This window comes from Passer montanus, unplaced genomic scaffold (assembly GCF_014805655.1).
Source record: "Passer montanus isolate IOZ18808 unplaced genomic scaffold, ASM1480565v1 scaffold45, whole genome shotgun sequence".
NCBI classification, from domain to species: Eukaryota; Metazoa; Chordata; class Aves; order Passeriformes; family Passeridae; genus Passer; species Passer montanus.
In genome coordinates, this window is record NW_024369373.1 from 2,435,021 (window position 1) to 2,449,901 (window position 14,881).

General features: G+C 40.6%; 1 protein-coding gene across 1 annotated transcript in view; it reads left to right on the top strand.

Moving 5' to 3' along the window:
* Positions 1-6,798: 6,798 nt before the first annotated feature.
* Positions 6,799-14,881, top strand: part of PKD1L2 (polycystin 1 like 2) — a 36,296-nt gene continuing 28,213 nt past the window's right edge. Inside the window, exons 1-7 of the mRNA XM_039721537.1 lie at positions 6,799-7,183; positions 7,720-7,884; positions 10,394-10,576; positions 11,493-11,603; positions 12,026-12,173; positions 12,710-12,939; positions 13,548-13,952. Of these exons, the coding sequence (XP_039577471.1) occupies positions 6,799-7,183; positions 7,720-7,884; positions 10,394-10,576; positions 11,493-11,603; positions 12,026-12,173; positions 12,710-12,939; positions 13,548-13,952 (1,627 nt within the window). The remainder of the gene's footprint in view (positions 7,184-7,719; positions 7,885-10,393; positions 10,577-11,492; positions 11,604-12,025; positions 12,174-12,709; positions 12,940-13,547; positions 13,953-14,881) is intronic.

The window sequence follows — 14,881 nt, forward strand, 5'->3', positions numbered from 1 at the left end:
TAGACATGCATATCCACTGTACATAAGCATGTGGGTACTTGTATACATGTGAGAGTGTGTGTGTGCATTCAGATGTTGATTCACTTTATACACAAAGCCAAGTAAGGGATTTTTCAGCAATGTTAGGGATGAAAAGGATCTGGCAAAAAAACAAAGCTGCCCAACTCTATTCTCACTAAGCCATGGGGACTTCTTATCTCTCCACAATATTCTGTTTTGCTTTAATATGTTTGTTTCAGTGTATCCTCATCCATTTATGTCTAAACTCTTAATGCTGCAGTTTTAATTATCTGACCTGTGAGATGTCTAATCTGTAGTGATATTAGGATTTCCATGGAGCAAGCAAGTAATAAAAAGATTAATTCAAACCTCTTTTGCCTCCTCACCTACACCACCAAGTGTTCATGTAGGTTAAGGTTCACCCATTATGAGATAATTAGAAATCTTCTTATAAGTTGTCTGAATGAAAGAACAAGGAGCTGCATATATCCAACAGCTTCTGAAATCAACCTAAATATGTTTGCTAGCTAATTTTAGGTGTCTGTGACTGAAAGTTTTGTCTCATATGTTGTATGACTTAAATAAAGAAGATTTATGAAGTTAGTTCTTCCTGCTTGTCAGTAAAAAATACTTCATTTACCAGCAAAATATTTTTTTTGTTGTTTTCATCACACTACTGACAAATAAGCAGTTTAATACATTATGTGGAGATTCATTTTCTTGCCAAGTGTGTGATTTCCTTCCCTTTTACATTGAAATGGCAAAATATCAAAGCATTGATTTACAATTATAATGTAATTATCAGCAGTAGAGAATATGGATTAGGTGACATTTCTAATTTTATTATTTCACAATGTTTCTTCTTGTTGCAAAACCCTTCAAATATAAATCTTCCCCCAACCAAATCTCACATTTCTTTCCAGTTTCCTCTCTCTATTCACCCTCCATGACAACATTTTTGAAGTCACCAGCTCCCCATCACGTGCAGATTTGCTTCACTGTATTTCTCTCTGCTCTAAACAGCTGTGGGGTGAAGGCCACAAGCTGTTTCCTCTTGGGCCCTCTCTCACTTTCACTTCCCTCCAGTCTCTGCATGTCCTGAGCTTCTTTCCCAGACTAAAAGGGCCATGAATACATTTTTGGAGGCTGGAGGTTGCATTTTGTGTGTGGATAATCTAAACAAAGCTTTCCAAGGCAGCAGAGCTTGTTAACTGCATTTCTAGTGCAACAGTAATGTCACTGACGTGTGCCTACCTTTGTACTTTTGGTACACTTAGCAAGAAGCAAGTTATTGCCTTAGACATCACAGAGAGACCAATAAAATTCCTTATCTCCATTGTACTTAATTTATTTTAATCTCAGTCTTTTGCTTATAGAAATTGAGTTCTAATTAAAGCCCATTAGCAAAGGTCAAATTGACTTGATATATATGACTTTAAGCTGTGCTAAGAACTTTCAGCTATCAGCAGTTATCTATTACTAACAAATAAAACTCCAACAGCAAAACTGATATGAACTTAGGAGTTGTTTTTGCTGAAATCACACTGATTGCTATCTCACTTTCTAGAAACACAAGTTCTTATCTTTGTTAAATACTCTTTTATTGGCATGATCTCATTTCACAAAACTGCTACCGGACTATTTAGAAACACATCCCTTGCACTGTCCAGATATAATTGCAAACACAACTTACTAATGTAGTTTGTTCAAATTTAAATAACAATAGTTTCCCTATATTGTTCTGACTAGGTATTATTGGGTGGAAACTGCTTTATCATATTGTTTTGTTCATTATTTGGACAAAAATAACTGGGTTTGTGAGATTTTAATTTCCTTTATAAGATTTTAATTTTGGGGAAGGGGAGCTTTTTGTGGGATTTCATAATTTCTTTGATAAACAGAAGTCATAGTTTTAATACCTACCACGAGAAATATTGAATTGTTCATTAAAATAAATACATAAAGTAACTTAATATTAAAACTCTTCAAGTGCTGAAGCATGGAACTGCTGGCCTACCCATCCTGAGTATCCATCAGACTGAGCCTGCCCAAGTATTGAAACACTAGACATTAAAACAAATAAACAACCACAGTGCCCACATAAACTTCCTTGCTGTAAGACTTCTATAATCTTATTTGCACCTTTCAACATTCCCTATTTAAATGTTTTGATATGTAAATTATACAGTTCAGTCATGTGTTTTCAAGTGGGCAGCATGACATTGTGAAGGTTGGCACTCACTTCCATGACTGAAGGTGTAGAAATGGGGTCACAAATGGGTACAATGACAGAAATTAATGTTGCTGCTCTATCCTACCTAGTAGCCTACTGTACATCTCTGGGGGAACATAAAGAAAAACTCAAAAGGACTGCTTTCTGGTTTTAGTAAATGGCAACAGAGTGTAGAGGGCTTAGCACAAAAACAGTGCTCCTGAACAGAGGGGCTGCTGGGCCTCCAGTCCTCTCATTATGGGGATTGTGAAGCTGATCTCTCTTGTAAGCTGTTGGATATCTACTCATAAGAGACATTATCAATGAAAACAACTTATAATAGAGTTTTTTCCCTCTCTGTTTCCATGCCCTGTAATCTCTGAAATAGCTCACAATAAGCAGAAGAAAAATGTGTAACCAAATTAAGTAAAACAAACAAGAGGTGGAAACTGAAACACCTTAGAAGTTGGGCCAGTTTTACACTTGTGGAAATCTGGAGAGACTGCAGAGACAGTGGCTGTAAATGATGGCTGTAAATTCAGATCCAAGCAATTTATTTTACCTCTGTGTGTGGTGGGCAAAGTCCAGTCCATTTGTACCTACCAGTTAATATTTTACCCAAAGAGGGCACCTTTAACACTTTGAACAGTTCTCTAATTAAGATATTAAGGCAATGGCAGATCTAAATTGTGCCACTTAGTCAAATATGATCACAAGGACACATGAGGTGTCATCAGGTTCTTGAGATAGTTCTGCTCCTTTCTGTGTGAACTTGGGGCTCAGTTTGTCCATCAATAACCCCAGCTCAATAAATGTTCTTATGGGGCCCACTCATCCCCTTCTTCCTATCAAAGTTCTGCTCTGAAGGCAATAACACAGGGGAAAGGGCTGGGAAAGAGGGAGGGACTGAGGCGTCAGCTGTGGCAGTGAGGAAAGGCCAGCCATGAGCCCAAAGGCATTGCCAGACACTTCCAAGGGGACAGTTCCATTGAGAAGACCCTCAGGGACCTATCCAGGTGATGACTTACCCAAGTAACTATACACATCTTATAAACAGAAATGATGTTCAAACCAACAGCTCCTGAAGTAATCCTGCTTATCTTTATCCTGACCCCATCATGCCAGGCATGAACGTCTAATTTAATTCTTGCACCTTGTACAGATAAGAATTGTTTTCCCTGATTTTATAAACAAGATAACATCAAAATTGCAACTTGGCAGGGATCACTGGTAAGTTCAGTGTGTTGCCTCATGGAAAATTAGACAGTAGAAGCAACAACAAGACCAAACCCTTTTTCAGTCAGCAATAGCTGGGTCTCACCATCAGGATAAGCAGCACAGGAGAGCAGCAAGGAAGGAAGTGGGGTTGTGATCCACCTTAAACTAACTGGCAGATGGGCATTTTTAAAGCAAGCTGAAGAGATGGAAGGTGTAGGTGTAGAGTCTGCTCAGGACTCAATACTTCCTACCTATCAGGGTAGTAACTATGTTCTTCACACTGCACAAGTTTACATGACACAGTAAAATGAACTACTCATAATCTTGTCTCAAGTTCATGATATCTGAAAATAATCTTTTTTCTGCCTCAAAGTCAAAGCAATAGAAATAAGTTTTCCATTTTTATGTTTATTCAATTAATAAATTAAACACAGAGATGTTTATATTCCTGATAAAAATCAGTATATTACATTCAGTAATATTCAGGAATGTAAAGATGGTAATATCCTCCTATAGAGAGTAAATTCACTTGCTCTTCCTCAAGGCGAATGAACAACAGCCAAAATGAACAGGGATGTGATTTATTCCTTCTCTTTGGCAGCTTTTCACTTCCTTAATTCTTCAAATCTAGCACTTTCTGGTCTCTATTATGGATTGTCAAGCTATTCTGCAGTGCTGCAGTTTGAATCACAGGACATTCTCAGGCTGTCATGATGCAGCTGTGATCTGTGATCTGCACTGGGGTACAGACCAGGACCACCCCAAAGTCAGTGACTTCTGGCATAAGAAAGCTATTTTTTAAAAAAAGTCTTTCTGTTGAGGAAGAATGCAAAAGACATGTTTCCCACAGGAAGGTAAGTTCAAGAAGTACTGTTTACCTGACATCAAGTGAGTTCTCACTTATAAGTGAAAAGGGTTTTCAGAAGTTTCTCTCTTCCTGGACACCCTAGCTACTAATTCTGATGCTTTAAAAGCAGCATTTTCTTTTCATGTAAATGCTTTTCTCATTCTTGTGGTAAACAATAAACTGACAGAATGCTATGCTTTCCTGGCACTAAAGTATAAAAAGTCAACAAACTGCCAAAGAGGGAAATTGTCTTTCTTCCACTCTCCATCTGCTGCAGGCAGCTGAAGGGTAACTTATAGCAACCGTAGATTAGGAAAAAAATGCACATTGCTATAGAAATTGCCAACAGTAGACTCACTTGGAGAGCTTGGCTTTATTTGTAGACATTTCCAAACATTATTTGTTCTTTTTCAGGGCTTATTTCAAAATCTATCAAAGCCAGAGACAAGACTTCCATTAATTTCAATGCCTTTGGAGCAGATTCACAGGGGAGAGCCTGTGGCACCCTCAGCCCTGGCATTTTTAGTATGTTCATGTAGTCAGATTTCCAGCAGCAGAGAAAGAACTGGACAATGCTACAGAACACATTCATCACAGAAGTGAGCTCCTACTGGAAATGTCTGTATCACCAAGCCAGTACATTTAAGTACAGTCTCCTTCATCACGCCTGTGCTTTCAGAAGCAGGCTGTGTTTTTCTTATCTAGAAGGATAAAGTGGGAGGGCTGGATGCCAGCTGCTGTGAAGCCTGGCAAGTCAGCAAGGCCCAGGAAGAAGCAGGGAGCCTGAAGAAAGAGCATCATGCAAACACACAGGGGCCAACTAACTTAAGAGCAGCTGCCCTCAGCTCTGACTGCTGCAACAGCTTGAATATAAAACACTTGGATTGGGCATTCCCAAACTGAAGCCTGTGAAGATTTGTATAGGGCCTGAAAGGGATTCCTAATTTGCAGACAACCCCAAGAGAAGCAGCTGATAAAGTAGTTACAGTCTAATCTGGGAAGAGGATGGGTGTCTGGGCCAATTAGCTAATTAGAATATGGATTGGCCTTCTCAGAGCTGGGAAATCCAGTCTGAATATTCACTTCTTAGCTGCTCCATAAGCTCTCCCTATTAATAATCAGAAATTCATGTGGGATCTGCTCCAAGGGCTCCATAGCTGAACTCTTGATTTACAGCCATGGTGAGAAGGAAGACATCCAGAAAAGTGTATTTTCTTCTCCTTTCCTCTCATCCCCCACAATTTGCCTACCCATTAAACCCTTTCCAATTAACTTTATCTTGAAAACCCAGATAACAGTTCTGCTTTTTCCAGCTGAACAAGACAGCCATAAACAGGAGGTCCAGAAAGGCCTTGGGATTGAAGTTCACTCTCAGATGGGATGGGCACTGCCTTCAGCCCAGCAGTGCAGTGCAGGAGGCATTTCTGCACTGCAGGAATCCATCAAACACTGCTGATTCCTCTGTGCTCTGGTAACTGGCTTGCTGACCCATGTCTAAATATAAGTGCCTCTTCTTTCACTTTTGGGTTATGGTGGTATAAATTAATAATAATGGCATCAAACTCAATGGAGTTAATGCCAAGGACAGGAGAAGCACAATAGCTAAAATCCTGATTTGTACTGTGCTTCTGCTAAGCTGGTGGCTTTGTAAACCTGAGTATCTTTCATAAGGAAGTTGAGATGCATTTAGAGATTTCAGCCCCTAAACGTTGCTGGGCTTGCTTCCCAAAGTCCATCATCAGCCTTTGGAATGTGCTAATAGGGCTCTCAAGTAGTTCTGATGATTAAAGCAATATTTTCATCTTTCCTAAATCATTGATTTAAGTTATGGCCTTCTCTTCTGCCTCCCAGAAGGTAAAAATACTGCAGCTCCAAAGAGCTGAGCAGCTTATCTTTTAAGGGGTGATGGGTGCATTTCACTTGGGGTGTGGAATTCTAAGCAGACACAACAGTTCAAAATGAAGCTTTCTTGGAACAGCTGAGATGAATCTGCACATGCATAAACAGGAGGGCAGGATGGATCTGATACAGTAATTATAGATATTGCATTAGCATCTCAAAGAAGCACCTCAATAATTATTAAAAATAAAGCAATTCAGACCAGTTAAATGTATCTAGAGAAGCAGTGTGTTTTCCCATCTCATAACTCCTTGTATTTCTCATTTTTTTATTCTCACTATTTTATCTCTTTGCTGTTGTAAAGACCTCCCAACTTCAATGTTCACACAATGAAGCCTTTGATGTAGGAGCTTTATCTCACTCTTCCACATGTCCAACAGCAGCATATATCAACTTTATCTTCTCTGCTCACAAGGAAAGCAATGATTTAATGTCTTCTCCTCAAACTGATCTCACATAGGATGTGACAGTTGTACAATAGAGCTCACAAGGGTCAGTGCAGGGACTTAGCATCAGCACAACACCCCTCAGGAACAATCACAATTATATATTGTTCTGTGCTCTATTGCTGCTGCTGTGGCAAGCAGCAAAGAGGAAGGAGAATGCTGATGACATGACAAGGATGACGTCTCAAGCTTTTGAAGAAGGCAGCAAAAAGAGTGGTGTTCTGGTAAGCAAGACCAGTGGGATGCACAGCACTGAGCTGAGAATGTGGCTCTGGGTCACAGTTCTGATTTCTCTTGCTGTGTGTTTGGCTGTGGAGGAAGCAACTGATGAAGGAATACCTTGTTCAAAGTACCAGCAAGCTTTCAACCATTCATGCTATGAGTTTGTTAGACTCCAGCAAACCTTCACAGGGGCCCAGAGCTGGTGTGAGAGAGGAGGAGGGCATCTTGTCTTTATTCAAAATGAGGAAACTCAAGAGTTCTTGCAAAAACATATTGCTGAGGATCAGGAATGGTGGATAGGACTGAGCTCAAACTCCTTGCTGAATGAAACTACTGATGGTAAGTGGTTTTAAAATCACATTTTAAAAATTGTATCAGCTCATGATGCTTTCTCAACATGGTAGAAAATGCAGTAAGTCCCTTTGTAGATATCTGCTGAAAAGCCTCTTTTGTTGCTGCATCTTCAGATTTCTATTAAGATGTTTAATTGCCTGCTTCACTTCCTTGTTGCATGTTACCACCCTTTCCATTGGATTTTGTGGTTGTGTGAACACATGGTGAATGAGAACAGCTTGCTGACCCAGTGAAACAAATGTGCTGGGTTAGGTCTCCAGTGGGAGCCAATTCATCCCACTAGGAAGTGCTGCAAGGTCTGATGCAAGGGAAATGGTGAAACCTTGAGGCTGGGAGCACAAGTGGCAGTGTCTCTTTTCATGATTGCATCAGGTTCAATATAAAATGCAATTGAAGATCCTTACCCAGACTAAACCATCTCTGCTTCGTAGGAAAAGGGCTACAGCCCTGCTCTGCAGGCTCTGACTCTAATTGTATTACTTGGAAAATAAATAGTCATGACACAATTTCTCTGTTCACAGGGTCAATAACTTGGCTGGACACTTCAAATATAATCTACAGTAACTGGTACAAGGATCAGCCATCTCGCTTCTCATCCATGTGTGGGTACATCCTGAAGAATGCCAAGTATCAGTGGGGTGTGACTGAAAATTGCAGTCAGGAATTTGACTTCATTTGCGAGTTTGGTAAGCTACACAACAGCTGGAACAGTGAAGTGTGCTGTGATCACAATGGGGCATAAATTGCCTTGTTATTTTCAAGGTAGCTGGGAAATAACTTCATGAATCTTACTAAATATGACCAGGCAAAGAGAGCACCCAGCAGGTGCTCTTTTTCCAGTGTGCTGATAAAGATCTGATCCAAAAAAGGAAGAACCCACAAATCACCAGGAGATGTAAGTGCTCAGCAACCAGACATTACGGGCCAGGGTTCCAGCAGAGGGTTGATAAAATAGAAACAGATCTGAGACTGAATATAATGTGTAGCTGTCCACATCTTCAGTGGACATAAGCTGGCTATGTTAAAGCATGGCTGCAAGACTAAACTCCCACAACACCATAATACCTGGGCTAGGTAGGACCTGTATGGCTGTACCATAAAAACACTCATTAATGTGTGCCAGATAATTTCCATATGCAACTGAAGAAAAAATACAGGCAGGCTTCCAGAGGCACCACTCCTTGCAGCCTGGATAGAGCAAAAGTGAGAGCAAGTTTTTCTTGTTTCTTCTGAGACCCCTCCACCATGTGAAGTTCAAGGTTTTCCCAGGTTAAGGAAGCAGACAGGAACCTGTACTTCCTGTGCTCAGACAGAAAATCCACAGACATTGTGTCACTCAAATTGTGACTTGGAACAAGCAGTTCTGGAAAGGAATGCTGGCAATATCATCCCTTTCAACACATGGATATGAGGGGAATTTGTGTTCTTCCCACTTTGCACAAGAATACTTTAAACTGCAGCTAGAACTGGGGTCACAAGCACTGCAAGGACAGTCTGGCTGTGGGCTCACTAATATAAAAAGGTTTCCAAGGTTTCCACAAGCCCTAGAACTGCTACTGCCCTGTCCAGCAGTCTACTACTACTGACATAAATAATAAGTTGTTCTGCAATAAGCAAAGCTAATGAAGTTTTGTTTGCTATCCAGATTTTCTGTTCCACATCCCCTCCCTTCTCTCCTCAGCACTCCCAGTTCACTCCCATACCCCAGCAGGTCCCACTTCTGCAAGTACTTTTCACTGCCTCAGCTCCCTCCCCTGCAGCTGCTCCAGAGCTCCAGCTGTATGTGCTGGCCACTTTAATTCCATGTCCATGGCATTGATATAGCTCTTTCTCCTCTCCCTAGATATTGCATTTCATGACATTTTAGGGTGTTGGAGGTTTATATCTATATGTCAAATTTCACTGAAGATGACTAACATTAAAAATGACTGGGGGAGAGGAAACTGGCAGACAGCACAATCCCTTAAGCTTATTTTTCTTGCAAAAACAGACTAAAATTATTTTTCCATTACAACCACAGTAGACAACTGTCTGTTTGTAAGGAAACTATCATCTGTTACCATAGGATCTGACTGAGAGCCCATTAAATTCAAAGAGCAACAATATCCTACACTACATTCATCATTCCACTACCCAGGAAACCAAGACCAGATCAAGGCAATTCTACCATTTGGTGTTCTGTAGGTTAGCAGTTTATTATAGTAAATATATATGTACCTAGAAATACAGACCAAGTTTTGTCCATCTTTCCATGTAAAAGTTGCTGAGACAGCAAATACTGTGAAAACCTGCACATAGAGAACAAAAAAAAAGGCATGAGATAATGGTCCATACTAGAATTTACCAGCAAGTTATTTTTCAAGCTTATTTAGAGAGCTCTAATCTGCAAACTGATCATGTTGCTATAGTTACAGCCAGGCTTAGCTTTAGCCTTTAAATAACAATAGCACACAATTATTGCAGTGTGCACACACTGGCACTGCTAATCAAGGGACTTGAGGGGAATGATCCAAACAACACCGGGAGGACAATGTAGTTAAACCTGGAACAGCTGAAACAAAAACATCCTTTCGCAACACTCCCATATGAGAGCAGTTATTCACATCCTCCTCTTCAGGGTATTAAGGATCCTGATTACTACACGATACTAAGAATTCTGAAAGATAATTAACTGTCCCAGATTAATCAAAGAATGAGGTGTATGTATTTAGAGCTATGACCTTACCCATCTGAGCAGTCCTGCTGAATGAAGTCAGTCAAATATCACACAGGAACAAAGGAGTCTCTGTAGCAGAAATGGGATCAGCTCCCATACTTAATATGCAAACTATTATCCAAAGCAATTACCTCAATATTATGCAATCCATACTTCTCTGTCGGAAGTAAGGAGCAACTTTAAACCCTCCAGTATTTCAGGTCAAACAAATGCTAAGAGTTTTTCACAAAATACTATCTATTTTTATAATTAAAATATTGTTGCTTATTGAAAATGTCCTCAATATTTTAAGGCAGTAAAAACATAAATCTGTTAACTTTGACTATTTTGTAATTTTGTTAAATTTTCTTAATTGTTTCGCTTAAAAGAGAGAAAAGGGAAGAAATACAAACAAAAAAAAAAAGGAACATGGACTAGAATTGTATCAGGATTTTTCAGAAATTCAAAAAGGTAATATTTGGGTATTTTTCTCCTATTAGAATTTGGCCAGAGCATCGCTTGTGATAATTCCAATGCCACTGTACAGTGTGGATCAGGAGAAGTGATTCAAATTGAAGAGAGCTTCTATGGGCGGAAGACCCCTCACTACTGTGTGTCAGAGACTCTGCAGTTTGAAAGGGATGAAGGCTGCAGCTGGCTCAGCGTCAAGGATGAAGTAGCAGGTGGTGTCTCACAGCATTGCTTGTCAGAAACACAGAGCATGTACCAAAGTTCCTTGTGCCTCAAATAATTTACATTTTTTCCCAGCAGAGTTTGCAAATGGGAAAGTGGATTGTTCCTAAAATGAAGGGAATCACAGAGAACTTCTGACAGGGAGGAGGCTGCTACAGGAGGCTGGAAGGAAAGGAGGGGCTTTGCCAGAAGCAAAGATTTAGAGAAGGAGAGGAGGAGCAAAAGGAAGGGCCCTGTGAAGAGCAAAGATTCAGAGAAGGAGAGGAGGAGCTAAAGGAGAGGTTTTTGCTAAGGGCAGATTCACAGGAGGGGAGGAGCAAATGAAGAGCAAGGGGTGCGCCTGACAAGGGTGTGGCTGGTTCCTCTTAGTGTAGGAAGAAAATATGTGAGCACAGTGATTCGTTGACAGATTCAGTGGGATACTCAAGGTTTGACAGAGACGGAAGGCAACGCATCCAAACAAACCTAACTCTAAAGCAGGAGGGGTGAAAAGGCTGACACCCATGAGGGCATGAGGGACCTGCTGCTGCCTTCCACGGGTCAGGCACCCACCCTGCTGGAGCCAAGGGCTTGGATACTAAACAGTGACTATGGCCTGTTCCCAGGGAGATTCGTAGGGCTTCCAGCCAAAATGAAACAAAACACAGAAGCTTCCTTTTTTTTTTTTTTTTTTTTTTTTTTAACTACCTTTTTAAATTCCGCTTTGTTCCAATAAAGTGAAGTGGTGCTAAGAAATGCCACACAACATGCAACACACTCAAGTCAAAGTGATGTGGAAATTTGTCTAGAAATCAGAGACATGATACTGCTCCTCCTGCCCTTTTTGTTTCTCAATCATCTTTCATCTGAGCTGTTGTGGCAGTAAAGGCAAAAGCCACTTGGTGATCTGAAATGCTCCCTTTCCAGGCCAGTGTCACGGGCTGCAGGCCTGCCAGGTGACAGCAGATGGCACTTTCTTTGGAGATCCTTGTCCAGCTTTGGGAAGCTATTTGTCTATTCAATACCACTGCAAGGAAGGTAAGAGGGAGGGGGATGTCTGCACTAGAAACCTGTCATGTTCTGTGCTGTAACACTGAGACCATTCGTATTTATCTTAAAAATCACTGTACCATCCTCAGGGAAGAAACTGGAATAGTGGTGATCACTGAAAATAGCCACAAAAATGTAGATTCCCTGTCCTAACTGAGGGTTCTGGGCAGAACACAAAGCCCAGAAACTCAGACACATAAAACATATTTAGATGAAATTATGTTCCAACAAGAATTTTGATTACTAGTCATGGAAAAGAATCAGCTCCCTGTCACACCACTAATGCACACAAATTAGCAGCAGTACCAGCTGTGGTTTGGAGCATGCTGGCTCTCAATGCCTGAAAATAAATTGAATTTTGTAAGGAAAGTAGACAAACACTGGGACTGAATTGTGATTCTGCTTTGCAGGTCTGCAGCTGATTATGAAAGACACATGTTTTGTCTTTGAAAATATCACAGTCACTTTGATCTGGCTTCTCTCACCATATTCTGGGAACCTTTCCTGCACCATTAGCACTGGAGATGGTCACACCATTGATCCTTACTACCCTCTAACGTAAGATACAGCCTTCATTTCTCTTCAGACAAACAGCACATTTCATTGCCTACACTTTATTGAATGTGCCAAGTCTCACAAATGAGATGTTAAAAACTAGATAGCTCAATAATAGAACATACGTACGAGAGATTTGGATTCTGCAAAAACCTGTTCTGAAATCAATACAAAATTTTATATTAAGCTGCCAACCACAATCTTCCTTCTATTATAACAAGTGTTTCCTATTTCTAAGACTATTTATTCCATATCTTAAGACTCAAAATTACTGAAGACATGTCAGTAATTGCCAAACTACAAGCAAATATTATTTCCTTAGGTTTAAAAAGTGGGGTTTTTCTAATAACAAACCTGTAGTTTTTCTTTTATTTTAATTGAATAATAATCCTGTCTTTAATAGATCAAACATTTTTCTGCTGGATTTAAAGATCAGATGTGGTCTTAGTAGTAGGAATGACATTTGAATGAATGAAATTTGGGGATGTGTTATCATGTAAGGTGAAGGTCTTCCACAACAAGTTCTGTTTCTGTTCTAGACTGGTCAGCAACCTCACATACAGGTACTCCTCTCCTGGGGAGTTTACTGTTTTTGTGGAGTGCACCACCAGCGAGTGGCACGTGATGGCACAGAGGCAGGTGACAGTTCAGGATCAGGAGGACCAGCTCAGCATTACTGGGTGCTACAGCCAGTATGGAACAGGGAACAGCTCCCACTGCCAGACGCTCTATGGGGAGGAGCTGTGGATCCAAGTTCAGCTCAGTGGAGGTGAGGATCATTTCTCTGCATGATTTAAAGGGATGGATAAATATCATTGCCATCCTTAGGATAGAAGCAGGATTGTCATTATGCAAAATTATAATTCTTAGTCAATGCTTTCCGTGTTGTATTCCTGCAATTTTATTCTCTCAGTTCCCTCGGAGGAGACATAAACCCTTTTTTCCTACTAAAAAAGCTGACAGCACAAGCATAACTTTAGTCATAAAAATCTACATGATGCCAGTCAGAATATTTCTGTGTTTGAAGTTAGGAATTTATGGAAATGCTCCTCTGATTAGAGTAAGAGGATTCCACTCTAAGCTGGACACATTTGCTAGTGTACTTTTCTTTCTCACTTCAAGTTCCTGGAAGCCACATATGTGCTGAACAAAATTAAAAATCAGTAGTGTATGTTTGAATTGTCTTCTTAAAACATTCCCAGCAGAAAACACACGATAGATTTGCATTAAGTCACCTTAAGTGACTTTATTAAAAATGACTGCATTGCTGCAGTGTTCTTGTGACTCCTGTATAAACACTGGAATGCTGCACAAAGCAGCTGGAACTTGTTGGCCTATTGCACAAGCTGTGAGAAATTTTCATCTGTGTTTTTGCAGGCAATGGAGTAACCTACAGTGTGTTAGCAGATAACATGACACTGAGTGAATCCAGTGCAAAGGAAGGTCTTGTCCCCCATAACATGACACTCAGCAGGGCCTCTCAAGAGCTGATAGGCCCAGGGATGCATCAGCTGGAAATCCGAGCATCCAGGAGCACGATGGCACCGGAGATCTCTGGGACTATTGCTGTGCATTTAATTGAGCCAGTATCTGGAATTCAGGCTGCAGTAGCTTCCCGCACTCTGCAGCTGGGGGAGGACTTGGAGGTGAATGTCTCTGTGTCCCGTGGTGCCCCAGAGAAGCTGATGTTTGAGGTGATTGGATCCAACCAAACACAGTGCCACCGAGCAGACAGCCCTCGTGGGGAGCCGCGGACATACGGCGTTCCCGTGCCCTGGGAAGGTACAGCACACCGACACCTCCTGTCTTCCAGGACATCACAGCTCACATAGAGTCACAGCATCCTGGCCTAGGGGACAGTAATGCACAGCTGAATTTGGCAGCTTTTCTGACTGTTCAAACTTAGTCTGCAGAGCAGGATGAACAGCACAGTCCTGTATAAGTGAGCTGAAAAATTGGAGCTGACAAATGGCTCTGCTCCACAGACTCAGAGCAAGGCTTCAGCTGATTCTTGCAGTGGAAGAGACACAGTAAAGAGACATAGGGTTTATTTTTTCATGGCACCATCTGATTGAAGTACAAATGAGGAGATTTTCTTGAATAGCAAAGTGTTTTCCTCCTGTTTGTTCATTGTGTTTCAAGTTTAGACTGCTCTGCATTTTACACTGAAGTAATTCATAATCTGAGGAGTTCTTAGTAGAGATGATAAAGAAAAGGGGAGTTTTTCTGCATGTCCGTTTCCAACACATAACTTTTGTTGGAGTTAATTATGAATAAACATTTTAGTAATATTATTCTTTCATTATTACATAGTCAAAGGCTTTAAAATGTGGAATTAGGCAGATTGCGCTTTAGATTAACAGTGGCAGAAGATAAAAAAGTTTTCACCTCTAATGAGCTATTCCAACCCCATGCCAAAGTGGGAACAGTAGAAGCTAATTATGATTTCATTTCATGTTTTTAAATTATTCAATACTAAAGTTTTATTTGTTCTCTCTGTACCCATTTGAACATCCCTTCCCCATAGGCAGAAATTTTCAAACAAGATAACTGCTGTCTCAAGATGCCTAAATTCATTTGCCTCCAGTGTTTGTACACCTCTAGTTTCCTGTGTGATATCATAGTCAGCTGACAAATAATTGCATGACAAGGGCTAGGAAAAGGGCAGTTGAGTTATCAAAAGTTGATATAAAGGGGAAAAACATTCCAGG